Raw genomic sequence first — 25,399 nt, forward strand, 5'->3', positions numbered from 1 at the left:
AAAGAAGAAAAAATAAAAACATTCATGACATTTGGTGAGTAAACCTGGTATCTCTCTTCCTCTGTGTGGGTGGGAGTGTATGTACCCATCTATTCACGTACACATACATATGCATACTGATCCAATTATCTATCGCTATGTAAAAAATAAAACTCAGTGATATAAGACAACCATTCTATTATGCTTTAAAGATTCTTAAAAATTGAGACAGGACATAATGGGAATGGTTGGTTTCTGTTCCAAGGTTAGCCTCAGCTGAAAAGATTCTAATGGCAAGGGGTTAGAATCATCTAGATGTTTCTTTACACATATCTAGATTCTGGACTAGAATGACTCAAAGACTGGGCTTAACTGGGAGTGTTAACCAAATAACTTGTATATGACCTCTCTGTGAGTTTTGGGCTTCCTTACAACATGGCGGCCTTGGAGTAGTCAGATAGAGGGCTTCAAAATGAGTGTTCCAGTGAACAATCAGAAGCTCTATGACTGTATAGCCTCAGAAGTCACAGAGTGTCACTTTTACCATGCTCTATTGGTCAAAGCAGTCACTATCCTAGCCAGATTCCAGGGGAGGGAACATAGATCACTTCTCAGTGAAAGAGGATCAAAGCATTTGCAGTCATGTTTTTAAAACTGCTGCACATGCATGTGTGCTTTTCCCTCCAAAGTTTTGGATTATGGAGGCATATACAGTATATTCTTATGTCCATTGTCTGTCTTCCTACTGATACATCAGTAAAATAGTAGACTTTCATAATTACATAAAAATTAAAGAATCTGACAAACACTATGAATAAAGTCAAAAGATACATTATGGGGTGGGGGATATATTTAGATTTATAACATGACAAAGGATTAATACATTATTTAGGTTCAAAAACGTCATACATAGCACTGAGTCAAATGCAAATTAACAGACAGTGAAACAGGTAATGGATATGAATGCCTAAGCCAAGGAGAGGAGAGAGAGAGAATGAATGAATGTGTGTGTATAAAAATGTTTAACCAATATTTAAGTGAACAATGTTTTCATTTTTCATCTAGCATGTGGCAAAGATAATAAATAATGATTTTCATCTTTTTCTTAATTTTATTATATAGGAAGCAATCCTCCCACAACAGTGTGACCCTGAAAGGTCATGTTTAAAAAAAAAAAAAGTTAAGTACAGAGGTCATTTAATTGTTTTACGTTAGCTGCTACAGGCCAGAGCAGATGGGCATTTCCAGCAGAGAGCCCTGCCTTCTGCCTTCCACACATGGAATAGACTCTGGCGAAGGCACCAGCAGGAAAACGTCCTCAGTGCAAGAGCTACATGTTTTCACAGGTATGCTGTCTAGCTCCTGTCTGCACTGGGGCAGGTGTCTCAAATCCAACTCTGCCAACCACACAGCCCATTTGCTGTGCTTTTTAGCTTCCCAGACCCCAGGCCCTGGTTCTTCCTGGATTGTCAATAATGTGGGCTCATTGATTTCATCTAGCAGGAAAAGAGAAGACAATATTTCCCCTGGGAAATCTTTTGTCCATCTTTATTGTGAGGGCTTTCAAAACAGCCTATTTGTAACCTTCATTACCAGCCACTGAGCGCTCCATTAAAGCAGCCCATTAGCATTGTGGATCAGAGCGTGGTGGGACCTTTCATCACCTTGGCAGACATTCTTAAGTGTCATTTCCCTGAAACACTTAGTTTCAGTTCTGCTAGACCTGGCTTTTTGAAGTCTTGAAATTACAGTCATCAACAAAAGTAGAAAGGTCAGGCTGGGCGCGGTGGCTCATGTCTGTAATCCCAGCACTTTGGGAAGCCAAGGTGGGCGGATCACAAGGTCAGGAGTTTGAGACCAGCCTGGCCAACATTGTGAAACCTCGTCACTACTGCAGATACAGAAAATTAGCTGGGTATGGTGACACACACCTGTAATCCCAGCTACTTGGGAGACTGAGGCAGGAGAATCGCTGGAAGAGGGAGGTTGCAGTGAGCGGAGATCGAGCCATTGCCCTCCAGCCTGGGCATCAGGGTGAGACTCTGTCTCAAGAAAACAAATATTTAGGTCAAGGAGCAGAGCTACATCTTTTTAGTTCCCACAGGGGCAAACTTGCCCATGGCAGGTTCTTACTACATGGTGGGATATAATGAAGAAATTATTATTACTATTTTTTTCGAGACAGAGTCTCGCCCTGTCACCCAGGCTCGAATGCAATGGTGCAATCTTGGCTCACTCCAACCTCCGCCTCCCAGGTTCAAGTGATTCTCCTGCTTCAGCCTTCCGAGTAACTGGGATTACAGGTGGGCACCACCACTCCTGGCCAATTTTTTGTATCTTTAGTAGAGACGGGGTTTCACCATGTTGGCCAGGCTGGTCTTGAACTCCTGACCTCGTGATCTGCCCTCCTTGGCCTCCCAAAGTGTGGGGAATACAGACGTGAGCCACTGCGCCTGGCCTGTAATTAAGAAATTATTAATCACTAACTGTATGCCTGCCACTGTGATGGGCATTGTGTGATGGAAGACAGAAAACAAATACATAAACTCATTCTGCCCATGGCATCATTACCTTCATTAATAATTTCCTTTTCACAGCCACCTGAGAGATCAGGTTCAAAATGATAAATGGTAACACAACCAGTAAGTGGTGCTGCCAGGGTTTAAATTCAAATCTCCAGTTCCAAAGTCCAGGTGCTTTCTTCTTGATCAAGAGGAAGATCTTTTTGGTGACTTTGTAGGAGGGTGAAATTTTGATGAGAAGATAAGACTGACATACAAGAAACAACTGAGAAAGAATTCAAGAGAATAGATCCATGTGTTCTCAGTCATGTCAGCCACAAGTTCTTCCAGAGCTCAGAGCTATTGCCAAGGGAGGCTGAGCATAGAAGTAACTGGGAGAGGCTTCCTGTGAGTGCATGGGTGAGGATGGTGGCCGGAGTGGGCAAGAGGGGGAAGGACAACTGAAGGGATTGAGCTGACCCCATAGACAGATAATCGACAGGTATTTGAGCAGGTACATGGAACTACTATTTAAGTGACAGTTTTGGAGAGGACCTTAGGTTCAGTGTACTTTATCTTAGGACAGAGAGGTGAGATGGAGGGAAGTTGCATTGGGGGAAGTTGCAGTGATCTTAAATCTGGAGGATTTCAGGCCAGGTGCAGTGGCTCATGCCTGTAATCCCAGCAGTTTGGGAGGCCAAGGTGGATGGATCATTGGAAGTCAGGAGTTTGAGACCAGCCTGGCCAACATGGTGAAACCCCATCTCTACTAAAAATACAAAACTTAGCTGGGCGTGGTGATGCCTGCTTGTAATCCCAGCTATTCTGGAGGCTGAGGCACAAGAATCGCTTGAACCCAGGAGGCAGAGATTACAGTGAGCTGAGACAGCACCACTGCACTCCAGCCTTGGATGACAGAGCGGAACTCCATCTCAAAATAAATAAATAAATAAAAATCGGGCGGACTCTGAATGCTAGTTTGAGATTAGCCAGAACTCCAAGTTCCTTAGCACAAAGTCCAGGGAGATGGTTTTAGGTGGTGGCCACGAGGAATAGAGGGTGATGAGAGAACAAATCTTGTCTCTTCTGGCTTCTGCAGACAGAGCGGCTTTGCCTGTACCTAGTCCTATATTGTAGGCTGGTGTAAGATTCATTCAGAAAATGGATGGCCGGGCACGGTGGCTCACGCCTGTAATCCCAAGGTGGGTGGATCACCTGAGGTCAGGAGTTCAAGACCAGCCTGGCCATCGTGGTGAAATCCCATCTTAAAAAAAAAAAAAATGGCTTCAGGCTGGATGTGGTGGCTCACACCTGTAATCCCAGTACTTTGGGAGGCCAAGGCCGACAGATCACCTGAGGTCAGAAGTTCAAGACCAGCCTGACCAACATGGCAAAACCGCATCTCTAAAAATACAAAAATTGGCTAGGCATGGTGGCATATATCCCAGCTATTTGGGAGGCTGAGGCAGGAGAATCGCTTGAACCCAGGAGGTGGAGGTTGCAGCGAGCCAAGATCACACCACTACACTCCAGCCTGGGCAACAGAGCAAGATTCCATCTCAGAAAAAAAAAAAAAAGTGGCTTCAGTACTTAAAACACACACACAATACCTCTTTGTTCTTCTGCTAATAAGTAGCCATGCTTGGTTCTATTTCTTTTTTGTATTCTACATTATGTGAGAACCAAAAATTAAAAGTACTTTCAAAATAGCCAAGAGGAGTCTTTGAAGGATTTTTGCTAGGGGAGCAGTTTTGGGTAATTTTAGAGCTATCACTCTAGAGAAAAAGGGTGGAGGGTGAGTTGGAGACATGGTATAGCCAGGAGGCTTGCAGGGTGGTATAGGCCTGATCTAGATTTGGTCCTGTTTTAGTTTGGTTGGACCTTTTTAGAAAACTTGGGTTTTCAGATTCCTGTTTTCCTTGTTCATGAGCAGAATGATTGAGAGTCTGGCTTAGAAGCTGGACAGGCCTGAGTTCAGACCTATGCCCTGCCACCTGCCAGCTCTGTGACCCTGGACAAGTCAGTCTGTCTCTCTGAGCCTCAGTCTCCTTGAATGTAAAATTGAGATGATTTGGTCGTAGTCTCTAACTCATATGGTTGTCATGAAAATGAAATGGGATAATACATGTAAAATACAAGCCAAGGACCTAGCACAGAATATTAACTATCCCTCAGTCCCTGGAGTTGATCTGTGAGTCTCATGATAAGTACACATTCAGAGGATTGGTACGGAGTTTAGCAAATTAAAGTTCCAACTAAATATGTCTCTTCAATATTCTTAGGGTTTTAAAAAATGTTTTAGTAATATAGGCAGATTTTATGATGGAATCTCATGAATTATGACTAAAAATAATTTTATAACTCTCCAGCGTAAGGTACTAAGAATGAGACAGAATTGGTTTGTCATTATTTTGAGATAAAATGTATATACAGTGAAACGAATAGATGTTAGTTTGATGAGTTTTCATAATTTATGCACCTATGTAATCAACATTCCAGTCAAGATGTAGAACATTCCTATCACCCCAGAAAGTTCCTTCATGTCCCCTCCAGTCAATCTCTACCCTGTATAGGTAACCAGTATTCTGATTTCAGTCATTGAAGGCTAATTTTGCATTTTTCTTTTTTCTTTTTTCTTTTTTTTAAATTTTTTTTTCTTTTTTTAAGACGAGGTTTCACCATTGTTGGTCAGGCTGGTCTTGAACTCCCGACCTCAGGTGATCCACCCGCCTTGGCCTCCAAAGTGCTTGGATTACAGGCATGAGCCACCACACCCGGCCTTATTTATTTTTTTGAGACGGAGTCTTGCTCTGTCGCCAGGCTGGAGTGCAGTGGCACAATCTCAGCTCACTGCAACCTCCACCTTCTGGGTTCAAGTAATTCTTCCGCCTCAGCCTCCTGAGTAGCTGGGATTACAGGCGCCCACCACCACGCCCAACTGATTTTTTGTATTTTTAGTAGAGATGGGGTTTTCACCATGTTGACCAGGCTGGTCTTGAACGTCTGACCTCAGGTGATCCACCCACCGTGCTAGGATTACAGGCGTGAGCCACCGTACCTGGCCGAATATACCGAATCTTTTTTCCAGCCCTGCACCCTCCCCCCGCCTTTTTTTTTTTTTTTTATGAACAGAAGTGTTTGATTTCTGTTGGATTGATACGGTGCAATTTATCCTTTTTTTATGGTTAGTGATTTTAGGGTCCTTTTTAAGAAATATTTGCTACTCCAGGATCACAAAAGATATTTTCCTGGAAACTTTATAGTTTTAACATTTGCATTTAAGTCAATGATCATGTTGAATTTTTTTTCTACATATGGTATGACGTAGGAGTCAAGGTTTATTTTTTTCTATATGTTTATCAGGTTTTTCCAGCACCATTTGTTGAAAAAACTTTTTATTCTCTCATTGAATTGTTTAGTTCATTTATATTTATTGTAATTACTGATATGGTTGGGCTCATGTCTACCTCTGTTTTTTGTTTCTCTCTTCCTTTTTTTTCTGTTTTTTTAGTTTTTTTTAAAGATGGGATTTCACCATGTTGGTCAGGCTGGTCTTGAACTCCTGACCTCAGGTGATCCACCCGCCTTGGCCTCCAAAGTGCTTGGATTACAAGCATGAGCCACCATGCCTGGCCTTTTTCTGCTTTTTAAGGGTTCATTAAAAATTTTTTAGTATTCTGTTTCCTGCATCAACTTTTTAGCTCTATTATTTGTAGTTTTTAGATTGTCGTTTCAGGAATTACAGTGTGAATCCTTAACTTATTGCAGTTGTATGTATATATGTATCTCTCTGTCTATCTGTTTGTGTTTTAGAGACAGGATCTTGCCCTGTCACACAGGCTGGAGTGCAGGGGTGCAGTGTTGGCTCACTGCAGCCTCTTCCTCCTGGGTTAAAGCGTTGGCCTCCCAAGCATCTAGGACTATAGGTGTGTGCTACCATACCAGACTAATTTTATTTTTTCTAATTTTTTGTAGAGACAGGATCTCACTATGTTGCCCAGGCTGGTCTCAAACTCCTGGGCTCAAGTGATTCTCCTGCCATGGCCTCTCACTGTGCTGGGATTACAGGTGTGAGCTACCATGCCTGGCCCAGTTCTGTTCAGAGTTCATATACCATTTCATGTTTAGTGCAAGAAGATAAAAACAGTGAAATTCTATTTTGTCCCCATCCTTGATGATATTTTTATTTTAGTTTATTTTTTTTTAGAAATAAAGGTAGGGTCTCACTGTGTTGCCCAGGCTGGTCTTGAACTTCTGGGCTCAAGATATCCTCCCACCTCAGTCTCCCAAAGTGCTGGGATTACAGGAGTGAGCCACCGCCCCCAACCAATGATACTTTTTGTCATACATTTTATGTCTAATGATTAATTGTAGAGACAAGGTCTCTCACTCTGCTGCCCAGGCAAGTTTTAAACTCCCAATTTCAAGCAATCCTTCTGCGTCAGCCTCCTGAAGTGTTAGGATTACAGGCATGAGCCACCATGCCAAGCCTATAATGTTATTTTTGCTTTAAACTATCAGTACTCTTTTTATAAATTGAGAAGAAAATGCAGACTTTTATAGTTACCCACGTATTTCCCCTTTCCAGTGTTCCTTGTGTCTTCCTATACATTTGAGTGTTCGTCTGTATCATTTCCCTTCAGCCTAAAGATGATCTTTTAGTGTTTTTATACTAAGGTCAACTGAGGTCAAACGGTCTCAGCCTTTGTTTCTGGTCTCTCCACTCTGGCTGGGCCAGAGCTCCATCCTCCAACCCTGTCCGACTTCTGGTGTCTGTTCACCTCTTAGCCCTGCAGCAGTCACTCTCTGGTAGGCCTTCCGGAGTCTGCACATGTGGCCCTCATCTGAGGACCTGGGATAACCTCAGTAAAATTCTGGATATTTCCCTCTATTCAGCTGTCTCCTTTCTAGTACCCTGCCCCCAAATTCCAGCCACTCTGGCAGTCATGAACTCCAGTCTTTGCCTCCTCTGCTCAGGAGACTGAGGGAGGCTAAGCAGAGCCTCACTGTTTAGAAGGTGCCCCCAGGCAGAAAGTCTGGGTGGCCTAGGGGCTCACCTTGCCCACGTCCTGTGTTTTAAGCATCAAAATGTGTGCTTGCTGTCCAGCGCCTGAAGACAGTTGCCACATATATTTTGTCTAGTTTCATCATATATAGCCGGAGGGCAGGTCCAGGACAGGTGACTCTTCTGACTGGAAGTGGAATCTTTGCTTTAAGTGATGTGTCTTGTTTTTAAATGTCAGGGGAGCAAGATCCCCCAGCACTGAACATGGGTCCTGTGGCCTCACCGATATGTAGCCCCTAGTGGCTGTGGATCAGTTTTCCCAGCACTGCTGTTGGAGAATTTGATGTTGGTAATGGTGATCTGGTAGGCCTAGGCAGAGATGACAAAACAGTGGTTCCCAAACCTTTCTCCTTTTCTAATTCACCTGGAACACTTGTTTAAAACGCTGTTTCCTGAGACCCCCGCCCTCAGACCTGCTCAGTCAGCCTTAGGGGTGTTGCACTTGTTTTTCAACAGTTCCTCAAAGGATTGGTGTAGAAGCAACTTGGCTGGTCAGCATACCTGGAAAAGGCTCTCATGAACGATCCTTAATCAGTGGTTTTTTTTAAGTCAAGGTAGAATTAATGAAGACCTGGGGTCTCAGGGTCAGAGTCTTTTTTGTATGGTGTGAATGCTTGGCTGATATCAGAAAATACTTGGAAAATGTTGGCCTTTTAAAAGTTATGTTTTTTGGCTGTCTGCTTTTCTTCCCTTTTTCATTGTGTTGCTTTCTCCCTTACCTCAGCCTATTCACCTCTTTTCTTTTTTTCAGTGACAGGGTCTCACTCTGTTGCCCAGGCTGGAGTGGAGTGGCATGATGATAGCTCATCACGGCCTCAAACTCCTGGGCTCAGGCGATCCTCCCACCTCGGTCTCCCAGGTAGTTGGGACTACAGGCACACACTACCACACCCAGCAATTTAAATTTGTTTGTAGAGAGGCTTGTTATGTCGCCCAGGCTGGTCTTGAACTCCTAGTTTCCAGCAATTCTCCTGCCTTGACCTCCCAAAGTATTAGGATTACAGGCATCGGCCACCACCTAACTCACCTCTTACACAATAGCATGGAATAAAAGGAAAAATCCAATTATTTGGAACTTGTAGTTCTGTTTGGGTTAATTTCTGTTTTTGTTTTAAGTGCTTTACATTTTTCCTTGTTTTTTTAGGGAGAAAGTAGAGAAGCAAGTATTTTCTGTCTGGTGGCAGAAGATGTTACAGCATCGAGAAAACCGCTTGGCAGAGAGAATGGTAAATAGCTGTCCCTGTGGAGATTCCTGGAGGGGCAGGACCTGATCCAAGCCATTGCACTCATGGCCTCCCCTCCTCAGGAAGTCGCTCGGCCTCACTGGAGGGCTTCTGTCTGTGACTCATGAGGCCAGGCAGGCTCGGGGGCATCTGTCCTTTCTCAGTGGAGCTTGTGGACAGCTTCTGGGCTGGACCACGTCCTGATGTCCATTCCTTTTGCCTTGGTCATTATTTGTGGCCTGTAAATTCTTTCCTGGCTTCTGTGCCTCTCTCCTACTTGACTTATTCTGTTCTCTCCTTCCTGTCCTGCCTCAGGCCATCCTTCACGCGGAGCGACAGCTTCTGCATAGGTCCTGGTTCACGTGGCACCAGCAGGCAGCAGCACGTCACCAGGAGCAGGAGGGGCAAACAGTGGCCCGTGCCCACCACCGCCACAGGCGGCTCAGGAAAACTTTCTGCCTCTGGAGGGAAAGTGCCCAAGGGCTCAGAACAGAGTGAGTGGCCGGTTCTGCCTGAAAAGCCTTTCCACCCCAGGCCAGCTTTGATTGTAGTAGCAGCACCATCAGCTCCCAGTGCCTGTCTGGAGGATTACATTACCCCAGACTCTGGTTGTAAATTCTAGAAACTCAACCTAGAAGAGTCTAAGTAAAACTAGGTTGGAACAGCAGGATCTTGGGGTACCTCATGGAGCTTGCAGCCTCAGGAATTTGGCTGGGTACGGAAGTGCTCTGTGGATCTGGGAGGTTCTGCTCATTGGCCACAGCCTGCTTACACTTGGGGCCCATTCGAAGTGACCATAGCCAGGTTGGGAGGCTGAGGCAGGTGGATCACTTGAGCTCATGAGTTCAAGACCAAGCTGGCCAACATGATAAAACCCCAGCTCTATTAAAAATACAAAAATCAGCCAGGCGTGGTGGCGCAAGGCTGTAATCCCAGTTACTCAGGAGGCTGAGGCATGAAAATTGCTTGAACCCAGGAGTTGGAGGTTGCAGTGAGCTGAGATCACACCACTGCACTCCAGCCTGGGCAGCAGAGCGAGACTCTGCCTCAAACAAACAAAAGTGGCCATAGCCAGGGAGTAAACTGATGGGCCCATGTTGTGATAGCTGACTGCTGCAGATATGGGATAGGGACCAGCAGCTGGCCAGTCAGTGGGTTGTAGCAGTTTTTAACCACACCATGTAGTTAGAGAGAGGAAGGTAGGCAGTCCATGTGTCCACTGCAGAGACAGTCCTGCTTTGGGGCCTTTCAGTATTCACTATGTGTTCTGAGGATTTCACTCCTTGTCAAACTGGCCACATTTAACCACCTCCTCAGGCGGGAGCTTCACACCTGCACATGTGAGCTTCAATGGCACTTGAAGCCCTGGGAAGTTGTAGGCCAAATGTGATGAGATGTGCTTTTTTCTGAGAGTGCAAGTTCTTTGGCAGCTCTTCAGAGAGGGTCTTGGCTCCCCCAAAAACTTAACCAGGTAGGGGCCATGGACTGTGAGGAGGAGCCCACAGAGGGTGCCCTCGCTGGGTGGGTGCAGCAGCATTGAGCTCTGCCATCTCTCCATAGGAGGATGGGCCAGGTGCAGGCAGCAGAATTCAACGCAGCCCAGCTCCTGCATTGGGCCTGGAGCCAGTGGAGGGAGGTAAGGCGTTGGTGCGGGTGCCACCCAGGTATGGCTTTTGAACATGTGGGCTGTGTGTCAGCAGGGCTCACCGCCGACATGTGGGCCAAACCACCTACCTCTGAGCTGAAGGAAGAGAACAGGCAGCAGATGAAGTGTTAACTCAGTTTTATGAGATGATTGGCTCAGAATGTTGTGTTCTTTCAGATACTAGGCTGTTCTTATTTGAACTTACTGCATTTAAAATTCCTGATCTAACTATTTACAGGAGTCCTGCTGAGAGTAAAAAATGTTTAAACTCACATTAATTGAGCATTTACCACAAATCAAGCACTTGCCTCATCCAGTCCTCACAGAACCCCTAAGAAGTGTGTATTTATAGATGAGGCCAGAGGGGTTAAGTAATTTACACTCACACAGATGAAGTGTAAAATGGAGGCAAAGCAGGAAGCCACCCCCAGCTGGCCCCCAGCCCACAGTAGCTGCTTTCTTCTCTGTCTGCAGCGTCTGGCCCTGCGGGGAGCGGAGCGGCGGAAGCTGATGCAAGCGGAGCTGCACCACCAGCACACGGTGCTGCTCAGGGCGCTGCAGGCGTGGGTGGTAGGAGCTGCTGCTTCCCTCCTGAGCTCCTTGCTGTGGGGACAGGGGAGGTTTCTGGAGACTTTGTTTCCCTTCCTTGTTCTTCCTGTCCCTCCCACAACAGAGCGATGTGACAAACCTGAAACCAAGCAAGTGCCTTAGCGAGGCCTTGGGCCTTAGGCCTTAGGTTCTTCGATTCTTGCTTGGCCAAGTGGAAACAAGCGCTGTTAGTGGGCCCCAGCCTTGAGGGGAAAGCAGCTCCTTGTCCAGGAGTCCTGTGGTTTGACTTAGGAGGTGAGGGCCTGTGGGACAGTCTTCTCCCTGTCGTCTGGGAGGGTCTGCTGGCCCCGGGACTAAAGGCAGTTGGCCTCTCCCTGCCCTTTTTGAATGCTCTGGGCGTGGCAGCCTTGTGGTAGAGGCACCTCTGAGGCCTGCCTAAACGGGGAGAAGTGTGGACCCAGGGGCAGCCTCCAGTCCCCCTTGTCCCCCACAGACTTATCAGGGCAGGGTGCAGAGCATCCTCCAGGAGGTGGCAGCCAAGGAGAGCCAGCACAACAGGCAGCTGCTGCGGTGAGTCTCCCAGGCGCCTCCCGGGCTCTGGCCGGGGAATGAGGAACACACTCCAAACCCCAGCCTTTTAGGGGGTCCTGCTGAGGGCCAGGAGATGATCCCAGGTCCTTAGTACCTAATATCATGGTCTTGGCTTTTCCACTTCACTTGTCGGTTTGCCTTCATTTGTCTTAAGCCCCTGCTGTGTACAGGGCAGGCCTTGGAAAGCAGCTGTCACCTGCACGCCTTAAAGGCCACTTGTCTTGCTCTTCTTAGCACTTTTTCCTCCCTGCTTCACACCTGCAAGATTCAGGGGTTTGCAAAGCTTTGCAAGAGATTCGCCTTGTCATCTCTTCCACTCCAGAGGCTGCAATGGCTCCCTTTCCTGTCAATTTCCAGGCAGTCCCCTTCCCGCTTGCTCTGTAGGCCTGTCACTGATGTCAGAGTCACCTCTAGGCCCTGTCGGACCGTCTGCACCACTCACTTCTGTGGAGGGCGCTTATGCAGCTTCCTCCACTTATTCTAAGCCAAACTCTAACCTCACTCCTTCCCAGTAGTCTTCACACATGCCCTTCTTTCATTTCCTTCCCTTGTATTTGTTCAGCACATGATAATCCAGGTGGCCTGTGGGCAGTGGGTTTTTAAACGCCTCCATCCTTAGCTGGGCACAGTGGCTCACGCCTGTAATCCCAGTGCTTTGGGAGGCTGTTTGAGTCAAGGAGTTCCAGACCAGCCCTGGCAACGTAGCAAGACCTTGTCTGTACTAAATATAAAAACATTAGCCAGGCATGGTCATGTATGTCTGTGGTTCCAGGGACTTGGGAGGTTTAGGTGGGAGGGTCACTTGAGCCCTGGAGGTCAAGGCTGCAGTGAGCCATGATCATGCCAGTGCACTCCAGCCTGGGCGATGGAGTGAGATCCTGTCTCTAAAAAGTAAAGAAATAAAATAAATGCCTCCATCCCTCATATGGGATCCCATAGAGCACCCATCCTGCTCTTCAGACAGAGTGGAATAAGCAAAAGGAACTCCCCAAGCTAACTCAGCAGCAAGCTGAGGCATAGTCAACCTTCCTTTCGGTTCCCTGCATCTCCACACTTCTCTTATCACAGTGTGAGTCACCTGTGTTGCCACTGCCTGATTACGCCCTGTCATCCCCATAGCACCTGGAGTTTGGTCTCCAGCAGTGCTGGGTCCCTCATGCACTCTTGGTGCCCAGCCCAGAGCAGCTGCTCAGTAGCCATTTGTTGGACATAGATATGCATGTAAACATGGGTGTTGGTCAGACATTCTTAGGCGTAGAGTCCCTGACTCAGGAGCAGGGGAAGAGGGGGAATGATTCACAGAAGCCTCCCTTCTCTCTCCATCCTGGTGTCATCTGCCCTCCCGGCACCCGTACACCTGCAGGGGGGCATTACGTCGCTGGAAAGAGAACACCATAGCCCGTGTGAATGAAGCAAAAAAAACCTTTCAAGCAAGTACTCATTACAGAAGGACCATATGTTCCAAGGTGAGTTATAAGGAGGCAAGCTGGCCACCCGGGAGAGTTGGGGACTGTGTTCTGGTGAGGGTGTAGGGGGTGGTACCAGAGATTTAAACTGAATAAGGAACCCAGAAAATGGGTAACTTTCCTCCAGCACATACACAAACATCCATGTGGGCAGATATTTAGTTTTTTACTGAATTATAAACCAATATGCATTAAAATAGAAATATAACACATCATAAGTGAAGTAGTTCTTATCAGAACCCAGAACCAGTATTTTTTTTTTTTTGAGACAGAGTCTTTCTGTCACCCAGGCTGGAGTGCAGTGGTATGATCTCAGTTCACTGCAGCCTCCGTCTCCTAGGTTCAAGCAATTCTTTTGCCTCAGCCTCCCAAGTAGCTGGGACTGCAAGCATGTGGTACCACGTCCAGCTAATTTTTGTATTTGTAGTAGAGATAGGGTTTCACCATGTTGGCTAGGCTGATCTTGAACTCCTAACCTCAGGTGATCCACCTGCCTTGGCCTCCCAAAGTGCTGGGGTTACAGGCACTTTGAATCTAAGAGGCAGAGGTTGCAGTGAACCGAGATCGCACCACTGCACACCAGCCTGGACAACAGAGCAAGACTGTCTCAAAAAAAAAAAAAAAAAAAAGAAAGAAAGAAAAGGAAAGAAAACTCCAAAGCCAACCTGTGCCTCCCTTCCTCTGGAAGGAGAACACAGGAATCTTTGCTTGGCTTCAGAGCTTGAAGAGGAGGCATTTTTAGTGGGAATGGAGTTCATGACAATTTGCAGGCAGGCACCAGGCATCCCCTTAGCAAGTATTTTGTTACTGTGATTTTGTAGGCATCACTCATACAAAAGAGTGGATACAGTGTATGTGTGTTCCATTTAATAGATAATAATAGAGGCCGGATGTGGTGGCTCATCCCTTTAATCTCAGCACTTTAGGAGGCCGAGGTGGGTGGATCACTTGAGGTCAGGAGTTTGAGACCAGCCTGGCCAACATGGTGAAACCGCATCTCTACTAAAAATACAAAAGTTAGCCAGGTGTGTTGGTGCATGCCTGTAATCCCAGCTACTCAGAAGTCTGAGGCAGGAGAATTGCTTGAACCTGGGAGGTGGAGGTTGCAGTGAACCGATATCACGCCACTGTACTCTAGCCTGGGTGACAGAGCGAGAGAATGTCTCAAAAAAAAAAAAAAAGATTTTATATCCGGGCGTGGTGACTCATGCTTGTAATCCCAACACTTTGGGAGGACAAGGCAGGCAGATCACGAGGTCAGGAGTTTGAGACCAGCCTGTCTAATATGGTGAAACCCCATTTCTACTAAAAACAAAAATTAGCTGAGCATGGTGTCACCTGCCTGTAGTCCTAGCTACTTGAGAGGCTGAGGTGGGAGAATCGCTTGAGCCCGGGAGGCAGAGGTTGCAGTGAGCCAAGATCATGCTACTGCACTTCAGCCTGGGCAACAGAGTGAGACTCCAGTCTCAAAAAAAAAAAAATTATATACGTACACACACACACACACACACACACACACACACACACACACACACACATATGAATGAATGAAGATCCATGTGATGACTTCAGTACTTTATGGCATCATATGATATGTAAATCCTGGTAGAAAAGTCCCAGCAGCCGAGATGCTGGCTTCCTGTGAGGGGCTGGGGCCCTGTCCTATTGCTCAGTGATCTGCGTGGATGGCAGGTGCTTCTTGCACTGTGTGTGAGAAACAAATGGCAACGGCTTGGCCTCGCCTCTCTAGGGGGCGCCATCACAGACCTGGGTGGCCACAGAAGCCAGGAGGTGTAGTGATTTGCTGTGCTCCTTGCCTGCCTATAGGTCCTGGTCCAGTGGTGGGAGACTGCGTCAGTGCAGATATATTACCGACAGCAGGAGGACCATGCCATCCGGGAGGCCAGGAAGGTGCTGGATAGGGGTAAGTGGGGCCCCCAGAAACAAGTCGTGTTGAGGAATGTGAAGACAGTGCTGTTGTGGAGATCCCTGTGGCCCCATAGTCTCTGTCTCCTCATACATGCCAGTTCCCTGTGGTTGCCATGACAAAGTACCACAGACTGGCAGGCTTCAGACAACACAAAATGACTCTCTCAGTTCTAGGGCCTGGCAGTCAGAGACGAAGCTGTGGCCAGGCTGTGCTCCTCCCCAGGCTCTAGGGAGGGTCCTCCCTTGCCTCTCCCAGCTTGTTTCTTGCTGGTCATGGCTTTCCTGGACGTGTAGACCCACAGTCTTTGCCCCATCTTGACGTGTCGTTCCCATCCTGGGTCTCTGGGTTCCTTAGAAGGACTGTGGTCATATCGGATGAAGGGTCCACCCTACTCGAGTATGACGCCATCCTAACCAATTACATCTGCAGCAAGCCTAGTGCCAGATAAAGTCACAATGTGAGGTTCCTGCAGGGGCATGAATACAGCAGGTCTGGAGGGGGCACTGTTCAGTCCATCTTAGAAATCTGTTCCCAACTGATTGCCAACCAATTTATGTTAAAATGAAAGGCTAGAGCTTGAGGTCTACAGAGAAACAAAAGAAGCTGGACTGGAGTTCAGGGTGGGTGGGGAGGGGGTTGTTTTGATGGGAAAGTCCTTGCTGCTTGTCAGGTCAGCCCCTACTGTGTTAGGGTCCTGCTTCCTTGTCTAGCTGGGCCCTTGAATGTTTAGGGGCCAGACACTTTCTAATTCGACCTCAGGAAGTCTCACTGCCTGCTATATATACATCTTTGGAAAGATTGCCGGGCACTGTGGTGCACACCTGTAGTACCAGCTATTCGGGATCCTGAGGTGGGAGGATCACTTGAGCCCAGGAGCTTGAGGCTGCAATGAGATGTGATGACACCACTGCACTTCAGCCTGGGAGACAAAATGAGACCCAGTCTCTCTTTTTTTTTTGAGACAGTCTCACTCTGTTGCTTAAGCTGAAGTACAGTGACGCAGTCTTGGCTCACTGCAACCTCCTCCTCCTGGGTTCAAGCAATTCTGCCTCAGCCTCCCAAGTAGCTGGGATTACAGGTATGAGCCACCATGACCTGTTAATTTTTATATTTTTAGTAAAGCAGGGTTTCACCATGTTGGTCAGGCTGGTCTCGAACTCCTGACCTCAGGTGATTCACCTGCCTCGGCCTCCCAAAGTGCTGGGATTACAGGTGTGAGCCACTGTGCCTGGTCGGGAACCCAGTCGCTTTTAAAAAATCTTTGGAAAGGTAGTCTAGAACAGGAGTCTTTGCCCCTGCTTGCAGGATGCACAGACTAGTGACACACCCGTGGGAAGCTGTCTCCTAACACAGCTAGGGGTCCTCTAGTCTCAGAGTGTCAGGAGAATCTGACACTCTGAAGGGAACAGCTCATTTTTAGAATAAATGAAAATATAAACAAAAATGGAAACAATTAGAAATGGTTTAAATTGGCCTACAGAGAAATTGACCAAGTTGTTAGGTTGGTTTAATAGAGTTTGCTCTAGGACAAAACTGAATCAGCTTTGGTTTGCTTCTGACTGAAGCATGTGTGTTAATGAGCATGTTTCAACACACGTCCTGGGGACAAAACCCTGGGGTCAGCCATCCTGCGTGACTGCATTACTATACCACGAACATGCTGCTGGGTCCTCGAGCTCCTCCTCAGCTCAGAAACCAGCACTGTGTTTCTAGTTCACTAAGAAAGAAGCTGAGAGGTTTAGCCAGCCCTTGGGTTCTGGAGCTTCTGCATCTGACCCTTTGGGCACCTTACCCTGCAGCATCGAGCTGCAACTGCAAACTGGCTTCTGGTCAGTTTGGGTCAGCTGCCTTAAGGGTCAGGTGCCCACTCCTGGCTGTGGTGGAAAGTTAGAGGTGACGGATTTGAGTGCAGCCCGAAGCTGCTGCTTTCTGAAGGACTTTCCTTAGAAGGAGGTGGTGGCAGGCTTGGATTGCCACATCCATTACAGATGGTACGAGGAACTTGGGAGACTGGGCAGCGAGATAGTGTACACGGGCTGGGCATGGTGGCTCATGCCTATATCCCAGTGCTTTGGGAGGCCAAGGCAGGCGGATCATAACATGAGGTCAGGAGATTGAGACCATCCTGGCCAACATATTGAAACTCCGTCTCTCCTAAAAATACAAAAAAAAAAAATTAGCTGGGCGTGGTGGAGCGTGCCTGTAATCCCAACTACTTGGGAGGCTGAGGCATGAGAATCACTTGAACCCAAGAGGTGGAGGTTGCAGTGAGCCAAGATTGTGCCACTGTACTCCGGCCTTGTGACGGAGTGAGACTCCATCTCAAAAAAAAAAAAAAAAAAAAGAAGACAGCATACACATAGTAGCTATACAGTAAATAGCTGGGAAACAGTTGCCTGGCTTATTTTAAGGCCTTGGTGTCTCAGGCACACCTTGGCAGGCCAAGGGTGTGGTTGGGTGCTGGGAGGAGGGACCAAGGGGACGGTGTCACAAGACTCATTATGCAGGGTGCTGAAGGTGCAGGCTGGGGGTCATAACCTGGTTCTGTGTGGCTTCCAGCAGGGCCCCCTTTGTGAGTCTCAATGTCTCCATCTGTAAAATGGGGATAACAGAGCCTACCTCTTGTGGTCAGTGAGATGACAGGTAGATACACATTTAGGGCAGAGCCCAGGTGTCAGCAGGCAGCATGAACGTGGGTACCTCCTACTTGTGGTCTGCTATCTTCCCTGCCTGCTCCCGTGGGTCCTGGAGGGCTCCTCATCTTGGCATCTGTGCCCTGCTCTCAATCCTGTTCTGTTGTCTCACAAAGAAAGTTCTCTCAGGGCCCAAGAAAGATTCATCAAAGGGAGACTCTGGTGACACAAAAGCAAAATGCAGGATGTGGCCCATGCTGCAGAGCCCAGGGAATCAGAGGACTGGCTTGGGCTGGTCTGACTGCTCTGACTAGGCCTTGGTTTCCATCCTGGCACAACGGGCTGCCGTCTCCTTCAAGCTGCAGCTCAAGTGGGGCTCCTTCTCCTCCCTCAGATGGAGGGTCTTCTTCCACATGCCCAGAAGCATTTTGCACGTGACTCTGAGGGGGCGCCTGGTACTCCTAGAGGCTGTGAACAGGCTTGTGGCTCTGGGAGGGCCCTTGGGGAGCACAGCAGTAAACAGATCTGGTTCCACTCCCCAGGGGGTTCACTGTCGGCAAAGGTGGCCAGAGCTGTCCCTAGAGAGGGGCCATGGAACACGTGGTGGTTTTACCGTGTGGGCTGGACACCCGAATTCTATCTTCACATAGCCACCTCTGCTGTCTGCACCTTCACCATTACGTAGTCACTGGTGAAAATCCCACAAAACAGCAAACTCTGGCTTGGATCTGCCTTAGGCTGTCTCCGGACCTGGTTTCAGCGCTGGTGGGACTGCAGCTGGAGGTCAGCCCAGCAGAGACTGCAGCTGGAGAGGGCAGCCCAGCACCACCACCGGCAGCTGCTGCTGGAGGGGCTGGCCCGATGGAAGACACACCATCTGGGGTGTCTCAGGAAGAGGGTGAGGACAACGGTGGCAACTCTCCAAGATCCCCCTGCCTGGCAAGGGGTGTCCAGGCCGGAGACCATTTCTCAGGAAGGGGTCTCTCCAGGCAGCCAGTATGAGTGGTGGGTGCTTTGGGGTCCTGTAGGACAAGGCTACAGGAGGCTTTCTGGGCGTTTAGTGGAGGCTGGGGGGTTGTCAGCCCCAGAATCCATTGTCTCCTAGAGAAGGTAGCTTAGCAGAAAAACCTGGTTCCTGCTGACCCTCGGCTTATCGGTGCTGGGGGACCTACAGAGTCCTCTAGGGACTCCCTGGCTGTGCAGGAGACCCCTGGCACCATCCAGCAGCCCTGGCAATGGGAGGACATTCGGCTGGGCTGGGAGCCTCACCCTGAGGCTGGGTTAAGTCAGGACCCACCCCAGGCCGTCTAGGCTAGTCACTCTCTCTGCACTTGCTCTCCCCCAGCTCCTGCACAGGCAGAGCACCCAACTGCTGGCACAGAGACTCAGCCGGACCTGCTTCCGCCAGTGGAGACAACAGGTGGGAGCCCAGGAGATGTCCCCTCCATACTCCCTTCTCCTTCCTCTGGCTTGTGAGGCCCGGAGAGTGAGTGACCTTCTAGTCACTCTAGCCCATACCTTTAGTTCAGTGTTTTTACTGTCACCCTCCCCAGGGCCACTTCCTCTACCACCTTCCAGTCATTTCTTGGCACCATCAGCTTCCTTCCATCCGTAGCCTGCATAAGACCAGTTACTCCAAGGCCTGGTTTGTCTACACTGTTGTATTAAAAAATACGTCAGTGGGCTAGGCATGGTGGCTCACATCTATAATCCCAGGACTTTGGGAGGCCAAGGCAGGAGGACCGCTTGAGCCCAGGAGTTCAAGACTAGCCTGGGCAACATAGTAAGACCCTAGCTCTACAAAAACAAAATAAAAATTAGCTGGGTGTAGGTAGTGCGTACCTGTGGTCCCAGATATTTGAGAGGCTGAGGCAGGAGGATCGCTGGAACCCAGGAGGTCGAGGTTGCAGTGAGCTGTGATCATGCCACTGCACTCCCACCTGGATGAGAATGAGATTCTATCTTAAATTAAAAAAAAAAAAAATCAGGCCGGGCACAGTGGCTCACGCCTGTAATCCCAGCAGTTTGTGAGGCTGAGGTGGGTGGATCACCTGAGGTGAGGAGTTCGAGACCAGCCTGGCATGGCAAAACCCCGTCTCTACTAAAAGTACAATTAGCTGGGCATGGTGGCATGTGCCTGTAATCCCAGCTAGGAGGGCTGAGGCAAGAGGATTGCTTCCAGCCTGGGCGACAGAATGAGACTCCATCTCAAAAAAAAAGAAGCCAGGCAAGGTGGCTCACGTCTGTAATCCCAGGACTTTGGGAAGCCAAGGTGGGTGGATCACAAGGTCAGGAGTTCAAGACAAGGCTGGCCAACATGGCGAAACCTTGTCTCTACTAGAAATACAAAAATTCGCTGGGCATGGTGGCACATGCCTGTAATCCTAACTACTTGGGAGGCCGAGGCAGGAGAATTGCTTGAACTGGGACCCAGGAGGCAGAGGTTGCAGTGAGCTGAGATTGTACCACTGCACTCCAACCTGGGCTACAGAGTGAGACTCCATCTCAAAAAAAAAAAAAAAAAGCATAATATCTAAAAATTAATATGAAATGTGTTTTAAGGCTTTGCTGGGATCTTGATAAAAAGCCAAGAGGGATCATGCAGAGCAGCACCTCACGTCCCCAACTCCCTCTTCCCGCCCTGTTGTCCCGTTCCCACCATTCCAGGGACCTCAGCCCGCTGCCTCCACGCATCCTCCTGCAGGAGCCCTTTGCTACCTTTCTTAGAAGTCTTTCCTTGGGCCACATATGGAGCGTGTGTTGAGCACCTCACAGCCAGGCATGGGGCTGGCCCTTCCTAGTGGAGGAAGGGGAGCCTCAATTAGAGAAGGGGGCAAGAGGGACGAGCCAGGCAGGGCCCTGTTATCAGCACGGCCTCACTGAAGGGTTGACGGGGAAATGATCTGGTCTTTCTGGCCCTAGCTGGCAGCCAGGAGGCAGGAGCAGCAGGCGTCAGTGCGGGCCCTGTGGTTCTGGGCCTTCTCATTGCAGGCAAAGGTAATCAGGGCTCTGCATCCTGCCGTTCCTGCCTCTCCCTCAGGCTTAAGCCCTGCCTTGGGTAGAGGGAGGGCACCTGGTCTGTGGGGGAGCCCTAAGCAGAGAGACGTGGGCCTCACGTCCTGCCCTCCCTGGAGGTGTGGGCCACGTGGCTGGCCTTTGTGCTGGAAAGGAGGAGAAAGAAGGCACGGCTGCAGCAGGCGCTCCAGGCCTACCAGGGGCAGCTCCTCCAGGAGGGTGCCATGCGGCTCCTGCGCTTTGCAGCCGGCGTGAAGGCCTCTCGGCAGCAGCTGCAGGCCCAGCAGCAGGTCCAGGTAGGTCCAGGGCCCTACCCCTTCTTGTGAGGAGCAGGCAGGGTGTGGCATGAGCTGACTGGAGGCTGTGTTGTAGGCGGCTCACAGTCTCCACCGTGCTGTCCGCCACTGTGCCACACTCTGGAAACAGAAGGTGCTGGGCCGGGGCAGGCAGCCTCAGCCCCTGGCACCCATTGCACCCAGCAGAAAAGTGACGTTTGAGGGTACCCTTCTCAATCGCATTGCTGCTGGGGCTGGGGATGCCACCCTGGAGACTAAGAGGCCACAGGCTCCTCGGCCTCAGGGAGCTCTGAGCCGCCTGGCTGCTGGGGAGCCCCATGCCCTGGAATTGTGAGTACCCCCATCCTCACCTTGTCTTCCTCGCTCCCACCTTGGGCAGAAGTTTGGATGGCATATCAGGGAGAGAAAATGGGCCCTGACAGGGGATGGGATGGGCTGCTGATGGTCTTGTCACAGCTGAGCTGCTGGGAAACCCCTCTTGTCGGCCAGATCCCGTCCCTCCCACAGCAAGAGGGAGAGAATGGAGTGGGATTTCCAGACCCTCTCTCCTGCCCTCTCCCATCCTGCTGACATGATCTTTTTCGGAGTCATACACTAGTTGACAAAGGAAACAAGCTCAGCTCCTGCCTGCACCTGCCAGTCTCTCTTCTGCTCCCTCACAGCCAAGACCCTGGTTTTTTGTCAGAGGCCCCTCATTCTTGTGTGAGCTGGCACCTGTCCCTCTGCCCACCCCTTCTATGGTCTCAAACCCTAACCTGCTCTGCCCTGTGCTGGTGAAGCTGGTGGCTCCTACAGCAACCAGTGCTGAGAGCCTTGGCCTCGGGATCTCAGGTGGGTGCATGGGGTCTGGGCCCTGGTCCCTGCTCTGCCCCTCACTGCCTGACCTTGATGGAAACCTGAATGTCTCAGGCTGCTCCCCCGTGACATGGACCCTGGCGACCTGTACACCTGCCTCACCAGGGTTGCTGTGCAGGTCAAAAGAGACTGGGGGTGAAGCACCCCCTGGCATCAGGTACATTTTGTTGGAACTGCTGGGAGCTCTCTGGCCCAGGCCCACCCCAGCTTACTTGCCGACCTTGGCCTCGCCTTCTCTGACCTTTAGTCTCCCTATAAAGTTGGAAGGGTCTGACTAGTGACTCCCCATCTCACAGAGACCTCAGACCGCCTGCAGCCCTTGGTCAGCCCAGGGGAATAGAACCCATGTTTCTTCCCAGCAACACTGCCCACTCATCGAGGAAGCAGCCGCGATGCCCACACTTCCTGCTGGAGCCTGCACAGAGCCAGAGGTCCCTGGGGGGTGGCACCGTGAGGAGGCAGGGGTAGGTGGTCAGGGGGCCCCAAAGGCAGCTGGCACCTCCATCTGGGGCCTGTGTTTGGGCAGCCCACGGGTGGGTGGCTCCCTTTCCTTGTTCTTTGGTCCCAGAGGAGGGTCCTGTGGCCTGACTATACTTTTGCCTTCTCTCTGCTCAGGCCTCAGAAGCTGCAGGAACATGGCCTAGGCATGGCTCAGCCAACAGGTCCTTCCCTGACACAGCCCTTCCTGGCAGAGGCCCCAACAGCACCAGTCCCACACAGCCCCCTGCCTGGGGCCCCGTCCAGTGCCCCTGGCCCAAAGCAGCCCCCAACAGCAAGCATGGGCCCGGAGCTGCTGCTGCTGCCTCCTTCCTCCTTCATGCCCCGTGGGGCGGCTGCACCAGCCAGGGTATGTCTTCCACCAGCAGGCCTGGGCACTGCATTCCCGCTCTTTGGTCTGGCCTCTGGTGCTCTTTCTCATACGACAGCTGTACGCGGTTTTTCTGGAAGACCTTGGCACAGGGAGGCCACTCATCCATTTGACAGGCGTAGGTACCCACCATGTAACAGGTGCAAGGGTCACAGCAGTGAACAGCCTGTCGAGGGCCCTGCCATCCTGAAGCTTATATTCTAGGCAGAGACAAGCAAAGAAAAACCCCTGCCTGCAGACCAGTAAAGAGGCTGCAGATCACGCAGGGTCCTGCAGGCCACGGTGAGAAGTAGTCTGGGATCTGAGAAGAGTAGGAAGTTGGGGAAGGGTACTGGCAGGAGCACCGTGTCAGGTTTCTGTGCAGGCTGTGGTCACCATGACCACGTGGTCCAGGCAAGCAATACTGGTGGCCTGGGTTCAGCGGTCACCATAGAGGGGACAGATACTCTCTTGGAGGCAGACAAGGCAGGACGTGCCCTGAGGGATTTGCTGAGTGAGGGGAAAGAAGGAATGCAGGCTGATTTGGGCTGCTGACTTGAATAACTTGGGGAACAGTGGTTCCTGGAAGGAGGAACTAGGGGGTGGGGACTGGTTTTGGGTGAAGCATCAAGAGTCTGTTTTGAAACCAGGCTCTTGATGCAAGCTTGAGAGAATGCAAACGTTGAGTCTGACCTTCAGGGGAGAGGTCAGGGCCAGAGATCAAGAAGAATCCTCAGCACAGCCGTGGCAGTCTCTAGGAGGAGAGTACGGGGGAGGAGAGAGGGGTCAATGCTCCAAGCGGGGAGCCTGGGCAGGGACGGCCAGGAGTGTGACAGTTCAGTGATGGAGGTGACAGCTGCTGTCAGGCCACCAAAGATGCTGGTTCCTGAATGAGGCTGAGGGGACAGGAAGGAGCCAGTTCCTGTGGTGAGTTTGGCCCTGTGAGGCCACTGACCCTGGCTAGAATGGGGTGTGGGTTTGAAAGGGTTTTGACCCATCTGGTGATGGAAGGGGCAAGTCTGCTCTCACCAGGAGAGGAGGGCATGGAGGAGGCTGTGGAGCACTGGCCTTTCACTGTAGGGCTGGAGGGTTGGGTAAGGCTAGGAACAGCTGCTCAGGCAGTGGAGGCACGAGGCAGACTGATGATACAGGGTGCTCTTGGGTGCTTGTGAGACTTTCTCCTACGGTAGCAGGCTGTGTGTGCAGGGGCAGGCAGTGCCCCCTCCCAGCTTCCTCCTGGCTTCCCTGCTGAGCATCCACTCTTCTTTCCTTTGCAGGTGTCAGCACAGCCAGCTACTCCTAGGCATATGCCCCAGGTCCCCCCATCCCTGGCCAGTTTCCCTGACCCCCATCTACTCCTTCCTGGGGACTTCTCAGGCACCAGGGCTGGGCCTGGGCTTTCAACTGCAGGTGTGTACCTGGGGCCTGTCAGGGCAGCAAGCACTCAGGCCACTCCCGGACCTGGCACTTGCTGTTTACCCTGGTCCCAGGCAAGAAAATGGTCTGAAACCAGCTCACTCCCGTCACCACAGGCTGCCTGGACCTTGAGGCTGAACTTGAGGGGATCCAGCAACAACTACTGCACTACCAGACCACCAAGCAGAACCTCTGGTGAGCCCTGCAAAACGCCTGTGGCCCTGGCCATGGGAGCAGGTGTTGCCTGGAAAGGTGGGCGGGAGGTTCCATTTCCCCGGCCAGCTGCCAGGGTCCTGTGGGTGGTCTTGGTCTAGCCACAGGGGGGTGTGGGGAGCCCTCAGTGTGTGCTGTCCAGAAGGACCCCATCTCCACCATGGCCCTCTACCCGGCTCAGTACTGCTTAGGAAGGCCCAGGTCAGCCTCACCTGTGGACAGAGGCCCTCTTCCTAGGGCGGGATGACGAAGTTGAGCAAAACCCGATGAGGCCATGCTGTCACCAGTGACTAACTGTAACACCGATATTAAAGGTGCAGAGGAGACAGGCCAGCTGCACTCAGTGGTCTGGGGGCCATCAACATGCAGCAGCCTCAGAGTTTTGAGGGCAACAGACTGGTGCCCTCATCCTTGGCTCCGCACCAGGAAGAGGGACAAGGAGTGTGTTTTCGCCCAGGCCCACCTGAGCTGCTGTCTGCTGGGAGGGTGGAGGAGGCTGGGAGAGGAAAAAGAACAAGTGTTCGGCTCCCAAGCGGGGCCCTGTAGCTCAGGGGAGGGGCCCTACCAGACCACCTTTCTCTCCACCTGATCCCCACATCGGAATTAGCTGAGGTGCCTCTCCTTGAGCCGGAGGGGGCTCCCATGAGACTGCCAAGAACCCATCTTGGCAGGCAGTGGATATCTTTACCCCTCAGGTCCTGCCAGCGGCAAGCAAGCAGCCTGCGCAGATGGCTGGAGCTGAACAGAGAGGAGCCTGGGCCTGAGGACCAGGAAGTAGAGCAGCAGGTGCAGAAAGAGCTGGAAGAGGTGAGGCCCCAGGCCATCCCCAGGGACACCCTAGGCTGTGCTCCCTCTCAGCCCTGCCTGTCCCTCCCTGGCCCCAGGTGGAACTGCAGATCCAGCAGCTGGCAGAGGAGCTCCAGGCCCAGCGCCAGCCTATTGGCGCCTGCATTGCCAGAATCCAGGCCCTGCGGCAGGCCCTGGGCTAGCACGTTCACCCCAGGGATGCAGGTGCAGGGCTGTGGGGAGGCCCCAGGCCACCTCCAGGAACAGAGCACAAAGTTATGACTTTTATTTTTTTATTTCAAAATGTTTTGCAATTAAATGAATTACTGTTCAGAAGTCTCCCACTTTTCATACAAAAATACTGTGCTACTGATACAGTTGAAAAAATT

At 50.5% G+C, this 25,399-nt stretch overlaps 1 protein-coding gene across 1 annotated transcript in view; it reads left to right on the forward strand.

Annotated features, from left to right (window-relative positions):
• The window catches only part of SFI1 (SFI1 centrin binding protein), a 109,929-nt gene extending 84,644 nt beyond the window's left edge, over positions 1 to 25,285 (forward strand). The window contains 19 exon segments of the mRNA XM_021665674.2: positions 1,195 to 1,325; positions 8,690 to 8,771; positions 9,084 to 9,262; positions 10,329 to 10,404; positions 10,888 to 10,983; positions 11,456 to 11,532; positions 12,917 to 13,019; positions 14,847 to 14,943; positions 18,320 to 18,480; positions 18,928 to 19,002; positions 20,505 to 20,579; positions 20,717 to 20,893; positions 20,970 to 21,223; positions 22,108 to 22,212; positions 22,364 to 22,595; positions 23,873 to 24,005; positions 24,128 to 24,206; positions 24,920 to 25,031; positions 25,109 to 25,285. Of these exon segments, the coding sequence (XP_021521349.2) occupies positions 1,195 to 1,325; positions 8,690 to 8,771; positions 9,084 to 9,262; positions 10,329 to 10,404; positions 10,888 to 10,983; positions 11,456 to 11,532; positions 12,917 to 13,019; positions 14,847 to 14,943; positions 18,320 to 18,480; positions 18,928 to 19,002; positions 20,505 to 20,579; positions 20,717 to 20,893; positions 20,970 to 21,223; positions 22,108 to 22,212; positions 22,364 to 22,595; positions 23,873 to 24,005; positions 24,128 to 24,206; positions 24,920 to 25,031; positions 25,109 to 25,213 (2,349 nt within the window). The 3' untranslated portion in view covers positions 25,214 to 25,285.
• Positions 25,286 to 25,399: the final 114 nt, after the last annotated feature.

The sequence above is a fragment of the Aotus nancymaae genome, unplaced genomic scaffold (assembly GCF_030222135.1).
Source record: "Aotus nancymaae isolate 86718 unplaced genomic scaffold, 86718_ANA_hifiasm-v0.15.2.pri h1tg000076l, whole genome shotgun sequence".
Lineage (NCBI taxonomy): Eukaryota > Metazoa > Chordata > Mammalia > Primates > Aotidae > Aotus > Aotus nancymaae.